The sequence below is a fragment of the Botrytis fragariae genome (genome assembly GCF_013461495.1).
Source record: "Botrytis fragariae strain BVB16 chromosome Unknown tig00000061, whole genome shotgun sequence".
Taxonomy (NCBI): domain Eukaryota; kingdom Fungi; phylum Ascomycota; class Leotiomycetes; order Helotiales; family Sclerotiniaceae; genus Botrytis; species Botrytis fragariae.
In genome coordinates, this window is record NW_023500994.1 from 602697 (window position 1) to 618397 (window position 15701).

Below are 15701 nucleotides of genomic sequence, written 5' to 3' on the forward strand. Positions count from 1 at the left end.
GATTGGCGTCCATTTGTTTCCACACTCTCTTCTTATACAATCATTCTATTCCGTATTGATTAATTCATCCTATCCGTCTAGTCTGAGAATATTCTCACAGAATAGGCCAGAACGACAGTTCTAAAGTTCGGATTGAGACAGGCGCAACTGATTAAAACTTTTTTTTCCTTTGGGATGACTTCTATTTTCGCTCTGCTCCGTGATTGCTAACACATGAATCCAGCTGATTTCATTTATTAGATCAATCAATATATCAGTAAATAGTGTGGTTCGAGGAGTGTTTCGAGGTGGGCGTCTCACGTGGTTTTAACATGAAAATTCTTTCGGTTACACATCCAATCAAAAGACGCAAGAACTCCTTCATGCTGTCTGTGTGGGGTAAAGAAAATTCGAATATAATTTTAAATAATCATCACTTCTACAACAAAAAATCAAGTATCTTTGATGGTCTAACGGTCATGATTTCCGCTTGTCATCAATTTGACAAGTCGCGGGAGACCGGGGTTCGACTCCCCGTCAGAGAGATCTGAGCTCATGTTCATTCTTTTTGCATCTTTGGGAGTAAATTTTTTTGGATTTAAAGATAGCTACTAGCTACAGTATTCAAATTGAAGACAACGAACTGATTTTTGATAGCGATTTTATGTGATATAAAAAGTTTTTGTGGCACATCATTTTTGTCAGGAGAGTGATGTTTTAAGCCGCTCTTGATTCCCGACATTACTCCGAAGCTGGTAGCCAATGAGATTTTTTTTATTGGTCAGTATCACGTGTCGTTCTCCTTTCTCCAATAATTTTGTTGCATATCGTAAGATTGTCCGTCACAAATTCTTGGGGTTCGACTCCCTCTCAGAGGGGTGTGATTAAAATTCTCACTTTTCCCTTAGGACTTTCTGAACATTCACCACATTCACCAAATGAGAATTTCGAATTTATATTTCATTCCTATGGTTTTGACTTATGATGAGATCTCTCTATTCATAGAAGAAATAAGCACGCAAAACTGGAAATTCCTGTAATTCATTCTCTCAGACTACTTTCCAATTGTTCTAGTCGGTATCAAACATTCGTCGATCTCAACCACTTTATTTTCATTGCTTTAACGAAATTCACACTACGCCACTAAACACATTGTCTTGTGCGTTCTTCTATTCAATATATACAGACAGTTAGTTACTCTGGCTTTTCTCTATTTTTCTCCTTCCGATCAAATGGTATTGATAGAACAACCTGACCTATATCCTGCCTCTGTCGCTATTACACAGAAGCTTTACTGCATAGGTAACCGAACATCACGAGGATCTGTTAGCATTACTCCAGGATCTCTCCACTTGGGAATACTGATTAATAGCAGAGGTCATCCAAGGGATTGCTGGAGTATCTGATGTTCAGTTTCTGTGGGATGATACATCTTGCACATCATGCCATGCGTGATGAACTAACCCTTTGATTTTGCATTCCCTCGAAAGAAAAGACACACCTGTCAGTGCTGGTGGCACGGCATTCACATGACATAATCATCATATTATGATTTTATGATCATATTCAATGATGTCATATTGGAGCATCGGACATGGCAGAGGCAGTGTAATTTTGCTGGAATACCATATAGCAAGTTTGCTTATAGCGAACTACTCTTGAGCATGTGAGCACAGGTTTCATCTTTGGAATTGCTTCTCAGCAATCCCCTATCTAACAAACAGTAAGCTACCAACATGTTGCGATGGTGGCGTAGCGTCTCGTTTCAACGATCCTGTAAGCTTACCCCAGAGAGGGCTGAGGAAGCCCCTTGTAGAATGCAGAGTAGATCATACCTGCGGTATCTCTGGATTTCCAGACGTATGATTCATATGTTCAAATAAAACTGTGGTTTCTATAAACTCTCCCTCGATCGCTGAGCACAAGAGCTCACGACCGGGACAGTCATTTTACTAGAAATCTTCAATCCATCAGAAATGTGGCCCAACTCTTTACCATACTTTACTTTTTGCCTTTGTACAACATTTGCATTGACTATCGCTAATAAAGATGATACTATTTACCCATATGTTGGATATGGCGCTGGTCCCACTGAAGATATAGTTGCCTTCCGAGAGGCCAATACTTCCCCAAACGCAACAGGAATAGTGGACCTTGAAGTATACAACTTGAGAGCCAATCTTGATTCCGTTCAGAATGTTCTTGTCAGTAATTCTGGACCTTCGTATTATCTATCCTCTTGAGATTTGAGCTTGGGTGTTGTGCATGATATTTTGCATTCTCTTTGTTGCTTCAAGAGAGCTACAACCTTCCAGATATAAACAAGCCCGTCTTGAAAACAGAAATCACTGACAGAAAATCCTCTAGTGGCAAGCAACTCTGAATGTGACCGAAGTCACAAATCTCAACTACACAGACGCTGCAACAGACGTCATCACCAACTCTGTAATCGGAATCAACGCTCTTGAAAACTGGGTCGAAAACTCAACATGGACTACAACCATCTTCATCCTCGAAATCTCCAGTAGAAATGTAATTGTTTCTGGCCAAAGAGATACAGGAAATTGCTACGCAACGCTAGGCGAGACATGTGTACAAGAATACTTAAACAACGCCGACCTGACAAATATATCCGCGCAGTATCCAACATCACCATCAATCCCCACGAATTGCGATGATAAAATTGCAGGGAGTTACGGGGGTGGTATGTACTATGCTCTCTTCTAGCGTCTAGTCCAATCCTCTTTCCTTTTAATTCTAATAGTATACTAGGATTCAATGGAAGTGACGCCGATGGAAGCGGATACTTCTTCAGTGCATCCTGGGTCCATAATGCGAGTAACACAACTTTCTACGAAAACGCTGTTACTAAAATTTGGCCGCTTCTGGTTATACAGCGCAATGAAGCACATGGGATTCAAACGGCGAGTCTGAGCTGTCTGAAAGCAAATGCAACGATGGTGGGAAGTAAGGCTATTGGTGGGGTACCTAGTGTGGCGACGGGGTTTCAGATATATGGATGGGTCGTGATGGCTGTTGCTTCTGCAGTGGGACTGATGTTTTTGTAATTGTGGAAAAATTTTAAGGTATAAAGTTTTTGAGCCATTTCGAATTAGAACAGTTACCCAAGCCCCGTTTACATTGTCGTCAATTTCTTTTGAAGATTCAGAGGAATTTTGGGTGTCGATGTCTTTGATCTAAGGCTTATGAAAGCACGACGAACAGTTTGAAATGTGTAGACCAATTAAGACTATATGACTCAGGATCCACTAGCATTTTCTTACGATACCTATTTAGGCCTATGGGACTTGCATGCTCGTATCCATCAGCCAATCTTCATGTGCCGATAGATTTCACAATTACGTCAGATATGAATGATATATCTTGAAAAAATGTTTAATCAAACTAAAAACATCACTCGATCGTTTGGTTCTCTCTCCCCATAAGAAATAAAATACATAATTCATTTAGCTCCAGTGAAATCATCTCATAACGCCATCAATGTTCTGTCGTACATAAACAATCATGAGAGACGTTAGATAACCCTCATCCAAGACCGCCACACTACCCAGCTAGACATGAATTCTCTTGCGTCTGACAGTCACCGATGTCAAAACCACTTGCAGTCTCACCATTGAATGCATCCGCACATGCATTGAACTGTATATCGCAACTTCTTTGTAAAGCCGCAGCTTCATTCACAAATGTGTTGCCATTGACCGAGAAAGGACGAGCTGAATCTCCACTGTTGGTGACGGGTGGTGCCGCTATACCTCCTAGTGCAGAAGTCGAGGAGCCTGCAGAAGATGAAGTAGCAGGTGATGTGCTACTCGAGGCAGGTACCGATGATGATGTAATGGAAGGTACACTTTTTGCGATGCTGGAAGTGGTAGTTTTGGACGCTTTCGCTGCAGAGAAAGAAGACGAAGCTGATTTTATCGAACTTGCGGAGGAGCTCGCCACTGGGTTGGTATTGTCCGGACCAGCTGCAACTGCACTGGCTGCTAGAGCTGCGGCAGCTTGCCCGCCGGAACCTTAAGATTGTTAGCATGATTTTTCGTTCTATAAATGGGTAGAAAGAGAAAGTATTGACTTACCATTATTAGATGCAGCGTTTGCAGTAGTTCCGGATCCAATGACAGTAAATTTAGTACAATCATCTGCTGTACCTCGCTGGGCGACAGGCATAATGGCAGGCTGATGATTAGTTGATGAAGCCATCGTGCACACGCGATAGTTACCAGCCGGTAAGCCGCCACTAACAGTAGCCGAAAGAAGTCCTTGGCCGTTTCCAGCATCATTGATACCCTTAAAGAAGGCGAATTGAGTAGGATCCAAAGTTCCCTTTGGATTGAGACTGGACCCCATATCCTGCACAGTTACGTGTGTATGCCCAATCACTACCTACAATGAAATATAATGATCAGCAATAGCCTAGCAAGCAGAGGACATCAGAAGGACAATGATGGATTTAGATATCAAGTGGACATCAAGCAGTGCGAAGTGAGAAGACCTACTCCGGATGAATCAAGCTGCTGTGGAGCGGAGAAGTAAGTGGAATCCGCATTAGAAAAGGAACCTGGAGTTATGTTGGACATTTGGACAGTAATATTGAATGTTGTATCGGATTGTATCGTTGCGCTACCAGCCAAAGGGAATGTGATGATCGACGACATCATTTTGTTTTTCGCGGGGATTTGACCCATTGCTGGAAGGCAAATGAGTAGATGCCAGATTAGAGATGGGAAGGCACTCACGGATTCCATTACAAGACCCTGTTACAATTTGAAGGCCATTGGTAAGAGTTTCTCCTGCGCAAAAGTTTATAAAGTTGTTTTGCGAAGTCGCAGAAGCGGCCTCGAACGCCTCATTACCACCAATTTCAGTGAGTCCATCACTGAATGAGCCGCTTGCGATGGCGTTTTGTGCAAGGGTAAGACTAGTGTCATCGCCGCTCGTTGCCGTGGCACGTTTGTGGATATCCTGGTGTCTCCTTGCATTTAGGCCCTCGACCAGGCCAGTTGAAGCAAAGAGAGCGAGAGCTACTGCCTGAAAACGCATTATAATCTTTGATTGATCGCTTCTCGTGCCTTTTGTGCTTTCGTAATAAAGGGATATGTAGTATAAAAGATATGGTATATATATTACAATGTGTAAAAGCGACGCAGTCGTGCAAATTCAGATGAAAGAATGAAGAAAGTGCTATCAAAGCACGAAAAAGAATGTAAATATCAAGAAAGAACGTATGCGCACAAAAAGAAGGTGAATCGAGAAAGACGAGATTAAGACTTATGATGACAAAAGACTTTTACATGACGGCAGCATCATCACTCATATATGTATTCTCTTTGAATCTCAACTGACATGTCTGTGCCGTGAGCCGACGATGGATGGTAAGCCCAGCTTGATCTTGACCAGATTCGACAATTTCATTTGCTAGCAAGAATTGCATTTTGTCAATTGCACTTGTATCAGCCTGTTTGATTCACCCATCTCGATTACTGGTTTCGGCTTCCAGGAGATATGAACAGGCTGTATTACAGTTTCGTCCCAAGAAGAATCAGAGGATAACAGGTAATGCAGGGCTATTGTAACCCAGCCTTTTGATCTGATAGAACGAAGATAAATTGCAAGGAGGACAATATTAGTACGGCTGTTGGGGAAGACGCAAGAGATACGAGGCCTATGACAGAAAAGCTTAACGACGAGAAGTCTTTCAGTATTGTCATGGGTATTGTAGCTTGGGATGAACATGTCTCAAATGTCAAAATATGATACGGTTGTTGCAAGAGATGAAAACCTCGCGTCTGGAATTGTAAGCAGCAATAATATGACACCCCTGAACCCCAAAACTTCAGGGAGGGCTGAATGCATCAACTTATGCCACAGACATCGGCATTCAACTGAGCTTTTTTGACAATGTGAATATTGGCATTGTCCAGAATGTGATGATATATCCAAAATTCATGTAAGAAGTTATTAATGTTAGTATTTTGATGGTTGATGGTTGATGGTGGCGTGGAGCATCGAAAAGCAATTTGCGCATCTTATCTTATCGCCGGATAACCCCATCCCTGTCATTGTCTCAGAACATGTACAGCGGATAACATGAGACGAAGACAACAACATCATAGGTGGCCATGGGATGAAAGGCTGCATTGGATGAGACTGATCAGTTGGTTGCTAGAACCCCCTCCCTCAGCCTTACTCATACCAGATTGCCATTTTCTTCCATATAATCTGATTCTGCATGGTATTCTTCCTTATGAGTTCATGAGCTTCGTCTGATCATGCCAGGCAGATATAATCCCAGAATTTTGAACAAGGTTCAAAGATACTCAAGTGCTGCTCAAACTTGCATCAAACAGATCTAGCTTACCCTCAATTATTGTTGGTTTTCTTCCATGAACGTCGTCTTGGCAACAAGGGTAAACAGCCAGAAATACACCCACGCTGCTACAGGTGTGTGGACATGTGGGCAGGTGTCAAAGCAGCACACTTTTCGTCCCAAGAACATGCAAATGATATAAGACCCTTTCCTCAAAGATCTGACCATCTTCTCTTTGTTTTCCTGGTCTTTAGTATCTTCCCCCTCTCACTTACTCGTTTTTGCTGTTCATCTACTTCTCACGTCTGGCACGTCTTTCGTTAAGTGTTTTTAATTCCTAGTGTATATTCTTATCACATTATTTTACCTTTCATTGTCACGATTAAAAGCAGAAAACAACAACAATCATGATGCATTCAGTACTATTTGTTGCAATCCTCGGAGCCATGGCTGTCGTCAACGCTGCTCCAGCATCTACAACTGTAAATCCCGATGCAGTTACGGGAACAACATGTACCGATCCTTCAACGTAAGTATTCAACGATGGAATGAAACTATCAAGTACTGATATATTCACCAGAACCCTTATATCCCATGATATCAACGTGGCTCTTCTCGGAATTTGTGGGGGTATAGCAGGAACTATTCAACAAGTGAGTTGATTTCTTTATTTTGGGAGAAGAGAAATTTTTTTACAGAAAAGGAGAGGGGAGAAAGACGTATGAAGTATTACTAGTATATGGAAGGATATCAGCCGAATAGAATAAGAGGGTTAAATTAAATGCACATATTTCAAGTGAAAATATCAAATTAGATTTGAATCATTTTTCGATCATTTCATGCTTTCTTCGGAGGCAAATCACAAGATCTCTATCATAAACACCCACCACGACAAGAAGGGATGAAAAATTGGGGGAACCAAGTAGTTCATCCTTGGGCTTGATGAAGGAGGGGCGGAAAGGAATTTGAAAATACTAGTCATTACTTATATCTCTGCATCAGACCATCAAATTAACACTTTGTAAAATAGTGCGGTGGCGAGCCTACGTCAACAACCGGAGAATCGGGCACTGCGCTCTTGAAACTCAATGCTGCTACATCTGGCCAGACAATTGACATCACGAAAGGTAGGTGGGAAGGATGTATGAGAGCAGCGCGAGCGGTGTGCGGAGACAGTCCTTTCACCAGTACTTGCATTGGTGGAGCGAAGGTGAATGCTGGCAATGTAGATTTCGAACTTTCTGCCGCATAATAAAGTGTTCAAGGACTTACGACGGTGAAGGAAAGGAGGCATACTGTATGGTTGGTAGATGGTCGATAACCTCAACTATTTGATTCTGTATATATACCCACACCTATTCTAGTAATATGGAATGAGATTAGACTAGATGGAGAATGTGCGAACAATGATCTGACCTCCGAACTTTTCGGATATCACAAACAACATACTTGACATTTTTGGCCGCATTCTTTGGTTATATGGAGGTAAGTTTCGGTAAAATATATGCAGTCTACTGAAATATCATACAAAAATTCTTCAAGTAATCATTCCGAATCGGATGAGAGTATGACATTAGACTATCCCTGAAAATGAAGCATTTCGGTCTTCCATTCCCATTCTGACTCCCAATATCGACGGCATTCAAACTGATATATGACTTAGGTATGGTAACAATAGGTGATGATAGTCATGTCAAATATTCAACCATATTCACTTGAAGACTGAAATGAGATCAGAAATCTGACTTAAGGGATTGGAATTTGAATACTCAATCAGGCTTTCCAATATCATCGTTTGACACAATTCCCTTCTCAACCAAGGGCGTCGAAATAGCCACATTGAAGTGGAATTTCCGAAACACTTCACAAGCTTGAAACTAAAGTGAACGTAGGCACCACCAGCTCTTTTCTGGCACATCTGAGGTGTAAAGAATCAAAGTCACTTGAAGCACAATCACGTGCTATATATGCGTCAAGTCATGTGATGAAATTTGTGGCAGAATCTGATTCGTGGGAATTCGTGAAAAGAGACAAACAAATGAACAGGGCCGCGACCACATCTGAGATACGCGGGTACGGTATATGAACTACTTAGGTACGCATCCAAAAATCTGCAAACTTCTTGTTTCTACTTTCTAACCTCTAAACCCAACCCTTACACATCTCGACTGCTTTCGTCCATCGCGAAAACTTCTCTTTACTTTCTTCTGGAGTAATTTTGGGATGAAACTCAGTTTTGCCTACGGTATTAATATTCTTGAGTTCGTCAAAAGTTTCCCAAACTCTCACAGCAAAACCTGCAGCGATGGCGGCACCCAATGCTGTTGTCTCCAGCATTCTTGGTCGTTCAACCGGGATCGAAATAAGATCGGCTTGAATCTGAAACAGTTTTAGACATTGCCCAAAATGGAAAGAACGGTACAATAGAACTTACTTGCATGCAGAGATCAGAATTACTCATGCCTCCATCGACAGCGAGTTCAGCGAGTTTCTTCCCGCTGTCCCTTTCCATCGCGTTCAATATTGCTTTCGTTTGGAAGCAAGTCGCCTCCAAAGTAGCGCGAGCAATATGACCTTTTTGTGTATATGCTGTGATGCCGACTATTAACTGGTCAGTACTTGAGTCAATAGATATCGGAATGGGTCTTACAAAGAGTACCGCGAGCGTCGTCGTACCAGTATGGTGCGAAGAGCCCACTGAATGCAGTCACAAAAGTTACACCGCCATTATCTTCCACAGTCTCAGCTAGCTGGCTGATCTTGGCCGAAGAGTCGACGAAGCCAAGGTTATTCTGAAGAAATTTGATACTGGAGCCTGCGACCGCAATACTTCCTTCCAAAGCATATTGCGGTTTACCATCAAAGTCATACGCAACTGTACTCAAAAGCCCGTGTGTGGAAATCACAGGCTTGTCGCCGACATGGTAGAGAAGGAAGCAACCTGTTCCATAGGTGTTCTTCGCTCTACCTGGGGTAAAACCTTTCTGTCCGACGAGCGCCGCACTCTGATCACCTAACACACCCGTGATAGGAACCCCTTTCAAGATTCCTGTTGTAAGAGTACCGAAGGATTCGCGATCCGATGAGCGGACAATCTTGGGAAGACTACCACGTCAGTGTGTACCTTAATCGCGAAAGAGTAAGATACTTACTGAAGCTTATCCATATCAAATCTGAAAAAATCCAAAAGCTGCTCATCATACTTGAGAGTATGCAAATTCATGAACATTGAACGCGATGCATTCGTGGGATCTGTAACAAAAACATTCTTCTTTGGTCCACCATTGAGCTTATAGATAACCCAGGAATCAACGGTACCAAACGCAAGATGTCCTCGAGCATATGTATCTGCGACTTTACCATTGTTTTCAATCAACCACAGAAGCTTACCAACAGAAGGATAAGTTGATAGAGGAAGACCGCAGAGACCCTGCAGTTGATTAGATCCAAGTCGAGCTTTCAATTTCCTGACTAATGCTTGATTTCTGGTGTCTGTCCAAACGATAGCATTTGCTAGAGGTTCTCCTGTTTCGTGGTCCCAGACAACTGTTGTTTCTCTTTGATTCGTGAGTCCTACGGCTTTGATCTGTCTCGCCGAATGACCTTGCTGCTCAAATTGTTTGACGGCACCTTCAATGCAAACCTCTATTGAGTCGATAATTTCAAGAGGATCATGTTCGTGCCATCTTTTCATGGTCAGCTACGCGTTGTCAGTGTTGATGGGTGTACAAACCCTGATTGTGGATATATCTGAGAGAACTCGACTTGATGCGATGCAACCGGCTCGCCGTCTTTGTTGAAGATTAGAAATCTTGTGCTTGTGGTACCTTGGTCTATGGAACCTATGAAAGATTCATGATTGGACACTGAAACGAAAGACTCATGGCTAGAAACTGAAGTGTGGTCACCCATATTGATTATGTTGCTATTCGCAGATAAATGTGCCAAACCCTCTGGATTTTGTAGCCACGATGGAAGAGGGTTGTATGGAGCAAGGCATCTAGAACCCCTCGCCCGGACAAACTTTCCCCATATTTTAAGCATGTGATGCTTAAACGAACCTCCAACTTACTAAAACAATTTAGTCAATTCGAATGGCCTGTACTGAAGGAGCGGGGCCAATTCCGCTAATATCTTGTGGCCGAGCAAAGTCTTATGGTCTTGGTATTGGCCAACAGATTGACTTACTAGCGTAACGTTACGGTATCACAGTCATCAAAATCTGCATACTGAGTGGTCAATCCACTCGGACGTCAAAACGTTTGATACTATCGTACCATTCGATCTATGCCGTCAATATTGACTGGGACCAGAGATGAATTGAACCAGCATCTTGGCTAGCGGCTTAACTAGCCCAAGAACTAGAAGGAAAGTGCGATTGTGGGGGAGGGGGCACAACCCTGGTGAAAACACTCAGGGATAGATATAGCGAAATTTTGATCAGAAATGAAGGGCAATGCTCACATAGTACAGCAGATGCAGGTCGATATATTGATGTCAAGAACTCGGACGATTACCCCCATTGAGGCTTTCACCAAGCAAATTTCTCGCACCATGCTTGTTTTCTCATCATGCCTCGGCAGGTATCGGCACACTGCATTCGTGGACACCACCAGATGATGCTAATTGCACCTTTATTGCGACGAAATTGACCCAACAAGACTCGGAAGTGTGATATGCTATTGTTTACGATTATTGTGTGCTAAAAGCCAGAACCACTAATAGCAAAGGTCAAATACAAGTGAAGATGGAGTGGCAGAGCCACTGCGTTTGTTGAAGGCTTCTAGAACAAATAAGACTAGTGAAGTTCTCGGTTCATGAGACGGCTCTTGCACCGCCATCCACTACCCCGCAATCTCGCCATATGCAAGAGCACTGACTTTAGTGCAAAATGACCATCATTGCAACCCACAAATGATTACCAACGCCAAAAGAACAAACGGGTCAGCATCCCCACTCAAGTTAGATCTGCATTAGGGATATTCCAACGTTTCCAAATCTTAGGAGTCGTTATGCATATGGCGCCCCACCAGGAATTCCGACGACATGATCCTCAAATGCTTGGGACAATCTAAAAGTCCAGGCTATCTACAACGATGATCCTAGAGGACTTTCTGTCGGGGGACCGTCTGATGATTGAAAATCAATCCTAGGACGACATTTTACTCAAAAATTTACAAGCGCCGCCTTCGACGTATCAAGTTATGAGATGAGTCGCCAGTTGTGAATTTCATAGCAAAAAATCCTTTAAGCCTTCCGAAAACAGATCGGTTATCCGCCAGCCATTGGCTTGGAGCCACTATAATAGAACGCCATGCATTTGTGAAATCTGCGAATGTGTGAATGCTGGCATTATTTTAATAACAAGGAGGTATATATTCACAATCACCATTCATGCACTTAGCCATCCAGCATAGACATCGGCAACACCGTCGTGCCTGCTTTCCCGGAACTATCTCCATGTACTGTGCCACAAATTAGGTCTATATCATCCGGAGAAAAGTATTGATACGATGTCGAGTATCACATAGTTGTACAGTCGAGACTAGGATAAGTGAACATCTACCCGTCGGGCAGTCAAGTTGACTACACCTACCTGGAAGATGGGGTTTGATTGGAAGTATTGCTTTAGAACCATTCTTGTGAATACGAATTTTATGCTGTCATACCATTGATTACATCGAGGAGAATGTACAAAGGATGAATTCATCCGAAGTTCGAAAGTTGAAGTCTTGTACAGGCAGAATATTGAATTACAAGATTAACAGGTTGATGGTGACGCTCCCACACTCTTCCTTATTCTTGAAGATGCCATCATAGCTCGCACTACTTTTTTCAAGAGATCGACGTGTTTTTGGTTTGGTCATAACAGTCTTTTGAACTACCATTGAACTTGCTTTCAACTTAGTGTGGACTGATCTATTTCACAATGTGATTAACCTTAATACTCTATTGGTATCGTTTATGCGGGGTTGAATGACCAAGACTGCGCCGTCAACCACCGTCTGGTTGCAACAAGAATAGAACGAAGTTATTGATAAGCCACCCCTCTTACATCCTGTGGTGGTCACCCAGAGCTCATCATAGCATGCTGTGGTGATGCCAATTTACATCAGTCGGCACCAAAGCATGGTATAAATGCCGTTGACATACTCACAATGTTACAATTCCTTGATTCTTCCCGCATTGTGATCACTCCGATGCAGCTGAATTCACAGTCATTAATATGACAATCTCTCGGGTAATTCAAACTGAGCTATGTAATCAATTTTTCCTCCATGCGTTCCGCACTTCCAAGGAAGGAGTTTTGAGCATCATGGAGGTGCTTTGGTGTCTCCTCTCAGATCGGCAGCTAGCACGGCCAAGTCTTTCCTTGCTAAGATTGTCCAAAACGGCAACTTGACCTCTTCATGCAACTCAGAAGCGCCAACATAGCTTGCTTCTAAGTTTTGATGTTTAGATTACTGCCTCGGTATGCTACCCTACTCATAATCGCGTTGCGATAGTTCCAATGTTACAGACTTGTTTCTCACATGTTCGTCTCATTAAGGGTGGTAACTTCAGCTACAACACGGTGTTTTCCGTCTCTAAGAATCATACAAAACTGTATTACTCAAAACCCTAAGCTACATATAGAACAGCATCCATCTCTTGCAAGTCCATCATCGTCTCATATATCCAAGTGAAAATTCACAGAATCGCCATTCCACGCCTTTACTTTCTCGATTCCCCAAAATGAGTCCAGATAAGCAAGGGTCGCCCATTCCTACCGTTAGCAATGACAAGCACATGGGGATGATGGAGTCCCAACACTCCTCGCCAGACATCTCATCACACGAGTCTACGCTGGATGGAAACAACATGCACACGATCTCCAGTGAAGGTAGCGGTGCTTATGCAGAACATGGTCCTGGAATCGATCATAAGATCCCACAAGAACTCGAGATACAGTCCAAGCCAGATCTCTTATGGAGTCGTGTTCGACATACTATGCGAGAACCGTTCTCGGAATTCTTTGGTGTATTTATTTTGTGAGAATCCACTCAAGTCTTAAGCCTCTGCGATACATGCAACCCCTTTTTTGCTCGTTCAATAGTCACTGACATTCAAATAGGATCTTGTTTGGAGATGGTGTGGTTGCGCAAGTAATCCTTAGCTCGGGCGAGAAAGGCTCCTATCAATCAATATCTTGGGGATGGGGGTATGTATTTGCCCTACTCTCAACGGTATATTGACTAAAAGCTTTGATAGCATTGGAGTTATGCTTGGAGTCTATGCTTCAGGCGTTAGTGGTGCCCACATCAACCCAGCTGTGACATTCGCAAACTGCGTCTTTCGAAGATTTCCCTGGCGTAAATTCCCCATCTATATGTTGGCGCAAGTGTTGGGAGCAATGTGCGCCGCCGGCGTGGTCTACGGTATGCCGTCTCCAATATTTTATAAAGCCAAGATCTAATATGCTGATCCTTATAGCAAACTATAAATCTGCCATTGATATGTTCGAAGGAGGGAATAACATTCGAACTGTGGGCCTCAACACATCATCTGCAGGCATATTCTGTACCTACCCCGCCCCTTTTATGACAAAAACAGGACAATTCTTTTCGGAGTTCATCGCAAGTACAATACTTATGTTTTGTATCTACGCTTTACAAGACAATGGTAATTTAGGTTCTGGAAATCTTACCCCACTTGGACTCTTCTTCGTGATCTTCGGTATTGGAGCTTGCTTTGGATGTAAGTTGTATTTTTTGAACTCACTTATCGCACTATAGATAGCCAAGATACTAATATGTGACTCCTCATTAGGGGAAACAGGATATGCAATTAATATGGCTAGAGATTTTGGTCCAAGATTGATGAGCTACTTCCTTGGGTATGGTCACAAAGTATGGAGCGCGGGAAACTATTACTTTTGGGTACCTATGGTAGCGCCATTTTTCGGATGCTTGTTTGGAGGTTGGTTGTATGGTATGTGCCTACTATCCTTCATACTCATGCTTTTAGGGAATATTTTCTGATATACAGATATAGATGTCTTTATCTTCACTGGCGAGAGCCCCATCAATACTCCTTGGATGGGATTGAAGCGGCTTATGCCTGGGGGTCTCGGGAGTAAGAAAGTAGACTCCACAGTATAAAGCCGGTGAGAGAAAAGAGAAGCTTGGTACCGATGCTAATCCTCTCTGTACGTTAAAGAGAAGGGCATTGTTGCGTCAGATGACTGAACTGCACACATTTAGCTAGAAACTCAAGTACTGAACCGGTGGCAACGGTAAACTTTACAAGGAAGGAAACAAAGGAGCTGACCGGCTATTTCTGCCTTCTTATGGGCTAAAACTTGTAATCATACACTAAGATGTCGGGAAAATGAACAGGAACTTCTCGGCAACTCTCAATAAATCCTAAAATTTAACTCCTTTAATCAAACAATTTACAAGCACTATATCTCCTGGATCTGTATTTAGTTAGATGTGGTGGAGTTTCACGCGATCATATCATTAGCCGTCAAATTGTTTCATGATATGTCAATTTGTTGCAACAAGACTGATTCTGATGTTTTCTTGGCCCCCCTTTAGCTTCCCGCTAAGCACCCAGCCCCACTGTGATTTTGTTCATCTCATCCACATTGATATTTTCATCAGAAATTTATTCACTAGACCACAAAGTTATTATTTACATAATACACTCAAACAGCCACTACAATTCGCAGTCCACGTTACCCGTCACCCAACAGGCTACACGAGAGTTCAAGTCACATGATGAATAGTTCATAAGAACTGTCATTAAGTGACGATTGCAGATCTGTCAATGATAATGTGAAATGAAGTCAACAACAGCAAAGCTAGAACTAGTTACAACGATTTATAGTGCCTCTGGCTATGTGGAGATAGTGCTGTAGGGGAATTTAGCGCAAAATGACAGATGAGATGACCATGAAGATTTAGTTGGTTCCGGCCTCCAGATATGATAGTTCTCACGCTTGTCGTAATGCAACACCCCGCCCTACTCCTATATCAGATGTTCTTCTCTCTCCGGCCCGGTAATAATTCTGCGTTATTGTAAATAGGTCCATTATTGCCGATAGCAATTTTTTCGCTGGAAGAATGCCATTAGTAACTTTTGGCATTTTCTCGCTTAAATAGAGTGTATTTTTTAGGACAAATAGTAACAAAATTTGATTCTCTTGTAGCGTGATTGGTTGAAAGATGATCTCATCATGCATTCTGCTTGCGAGCTTAATCCAAGTGCTTTATTTGGGGAATGTATCTAACCTTTTAAGTACTTATTGGTCCAGAGTGAAGCTCATTTCCATATCTTTACACAGCTCCCTTCAGCCGATGCATGCAGATTCAGACTATTGATAATCATTATTCATATTTGCATAATCGTA

At 42.5% G+C, this 15701-nt stretch overlaps 5 protein-coding genes across 5 annotated transcripts; 3 read left to right on the plus strand and 2 right to left on the minus strand.

Annotated features, from left to right (window-relative positions):
* Positions 1-1955: 1955 nt before the first annotated feature.
* On the plus strand, positions 1956-3047 carry Bfra_008302ca (uncharacterized protein; the record flags this gene model as incomplete). The annotated part of the gene is made up of 3 exons (XM_037338665.1): positions 1956-2183; positions 2347-2683; positions 2752-3047. 3 exons carry the CDS (start codon positions 1956-1958, stop codon positions 3045-3047), a joined length of 861 nt encoding a protein of 286 aa, XP_037191971.1.
* Positions 3048-3543: 496 nt separating this feature from the next.
* Positions 3544-5040, minus strand: Bfra_008303 (putative ribosomal protein s17 protein; the record flags this gene model as incomplete). The annotated part of the gene is made up of 4 exons (XM_037338666.1): positions 3544-4013; positions 4077-4383; positions 4497-4687; positions 4737-5040. 4 exons carry the CDS (start codon positions 5038-5040, stop codon positions 3544-3546), a joined length of 1272 nt encoding a protein of 423 aa, XP_037191972.1.
* A 1674-nt stretch (positions 5041-6714) lies between these two features.
* Positions 6715-7559, plus strand: Bfra_008304 (uncharacterized protein; the record flags this gene model as incomplete). The annotated part of the gene is made up of 3 exons (XM_037338667.1): positions 6715-6836; positions 6888-6960; positions 7338-7559. The coding sequence occupies 3 exons, from the start codon at positions 6715-6717 to the stop codon at positions 7557-7559; spliced, it is 417 nt and encodes a 138-aa protein (XP_037191973.1).
* Positions 7560-8449: 890 nt separating this feature from the next.
* Bfra_008305 (putative glycerol kinase protein) lies at positions 8450-10351 on the minus strand (the record flags this gene model as incomplete). The annotated part of the gene is made up of 5 exons (XM_037338668.1): positions 8450-8686; positions 8742-8908; positions 8958-9412; positions 9460-9993; positions 10041-10351. The coding sequence occupies 5 exons, from the start codon at positions 10349-10351 to the stop codon at positions 8450-8452; spliced, it is 1704 nt and encodes a 567-aa protein (XP_037191974.1).
* Positions 10352-13042: 2691 nt separating this feature from the next.
* On the plus strand, positions 13043-14448 carry Bfra_008306 (putative aquaporin 3 protein; the record flags this gene model as incomplete). The annotated part of the gene is made up of 6 exons (XM_037338669.1): positions 13043-13338; positions 13422-13508; positions 13559-13725; positions 13781-14044; positions 14117-14278; positions 14342-14448. 6 exons carry the CDS (start codon positions 13043-13045, stop codon positions 14446-14448), a joined length of 1083 nt encoding a protein of 360 aa, XP_037191975.1.
* Between the last annotated feature and the right edge of the window lie 1253 nt (positions 14449-15701).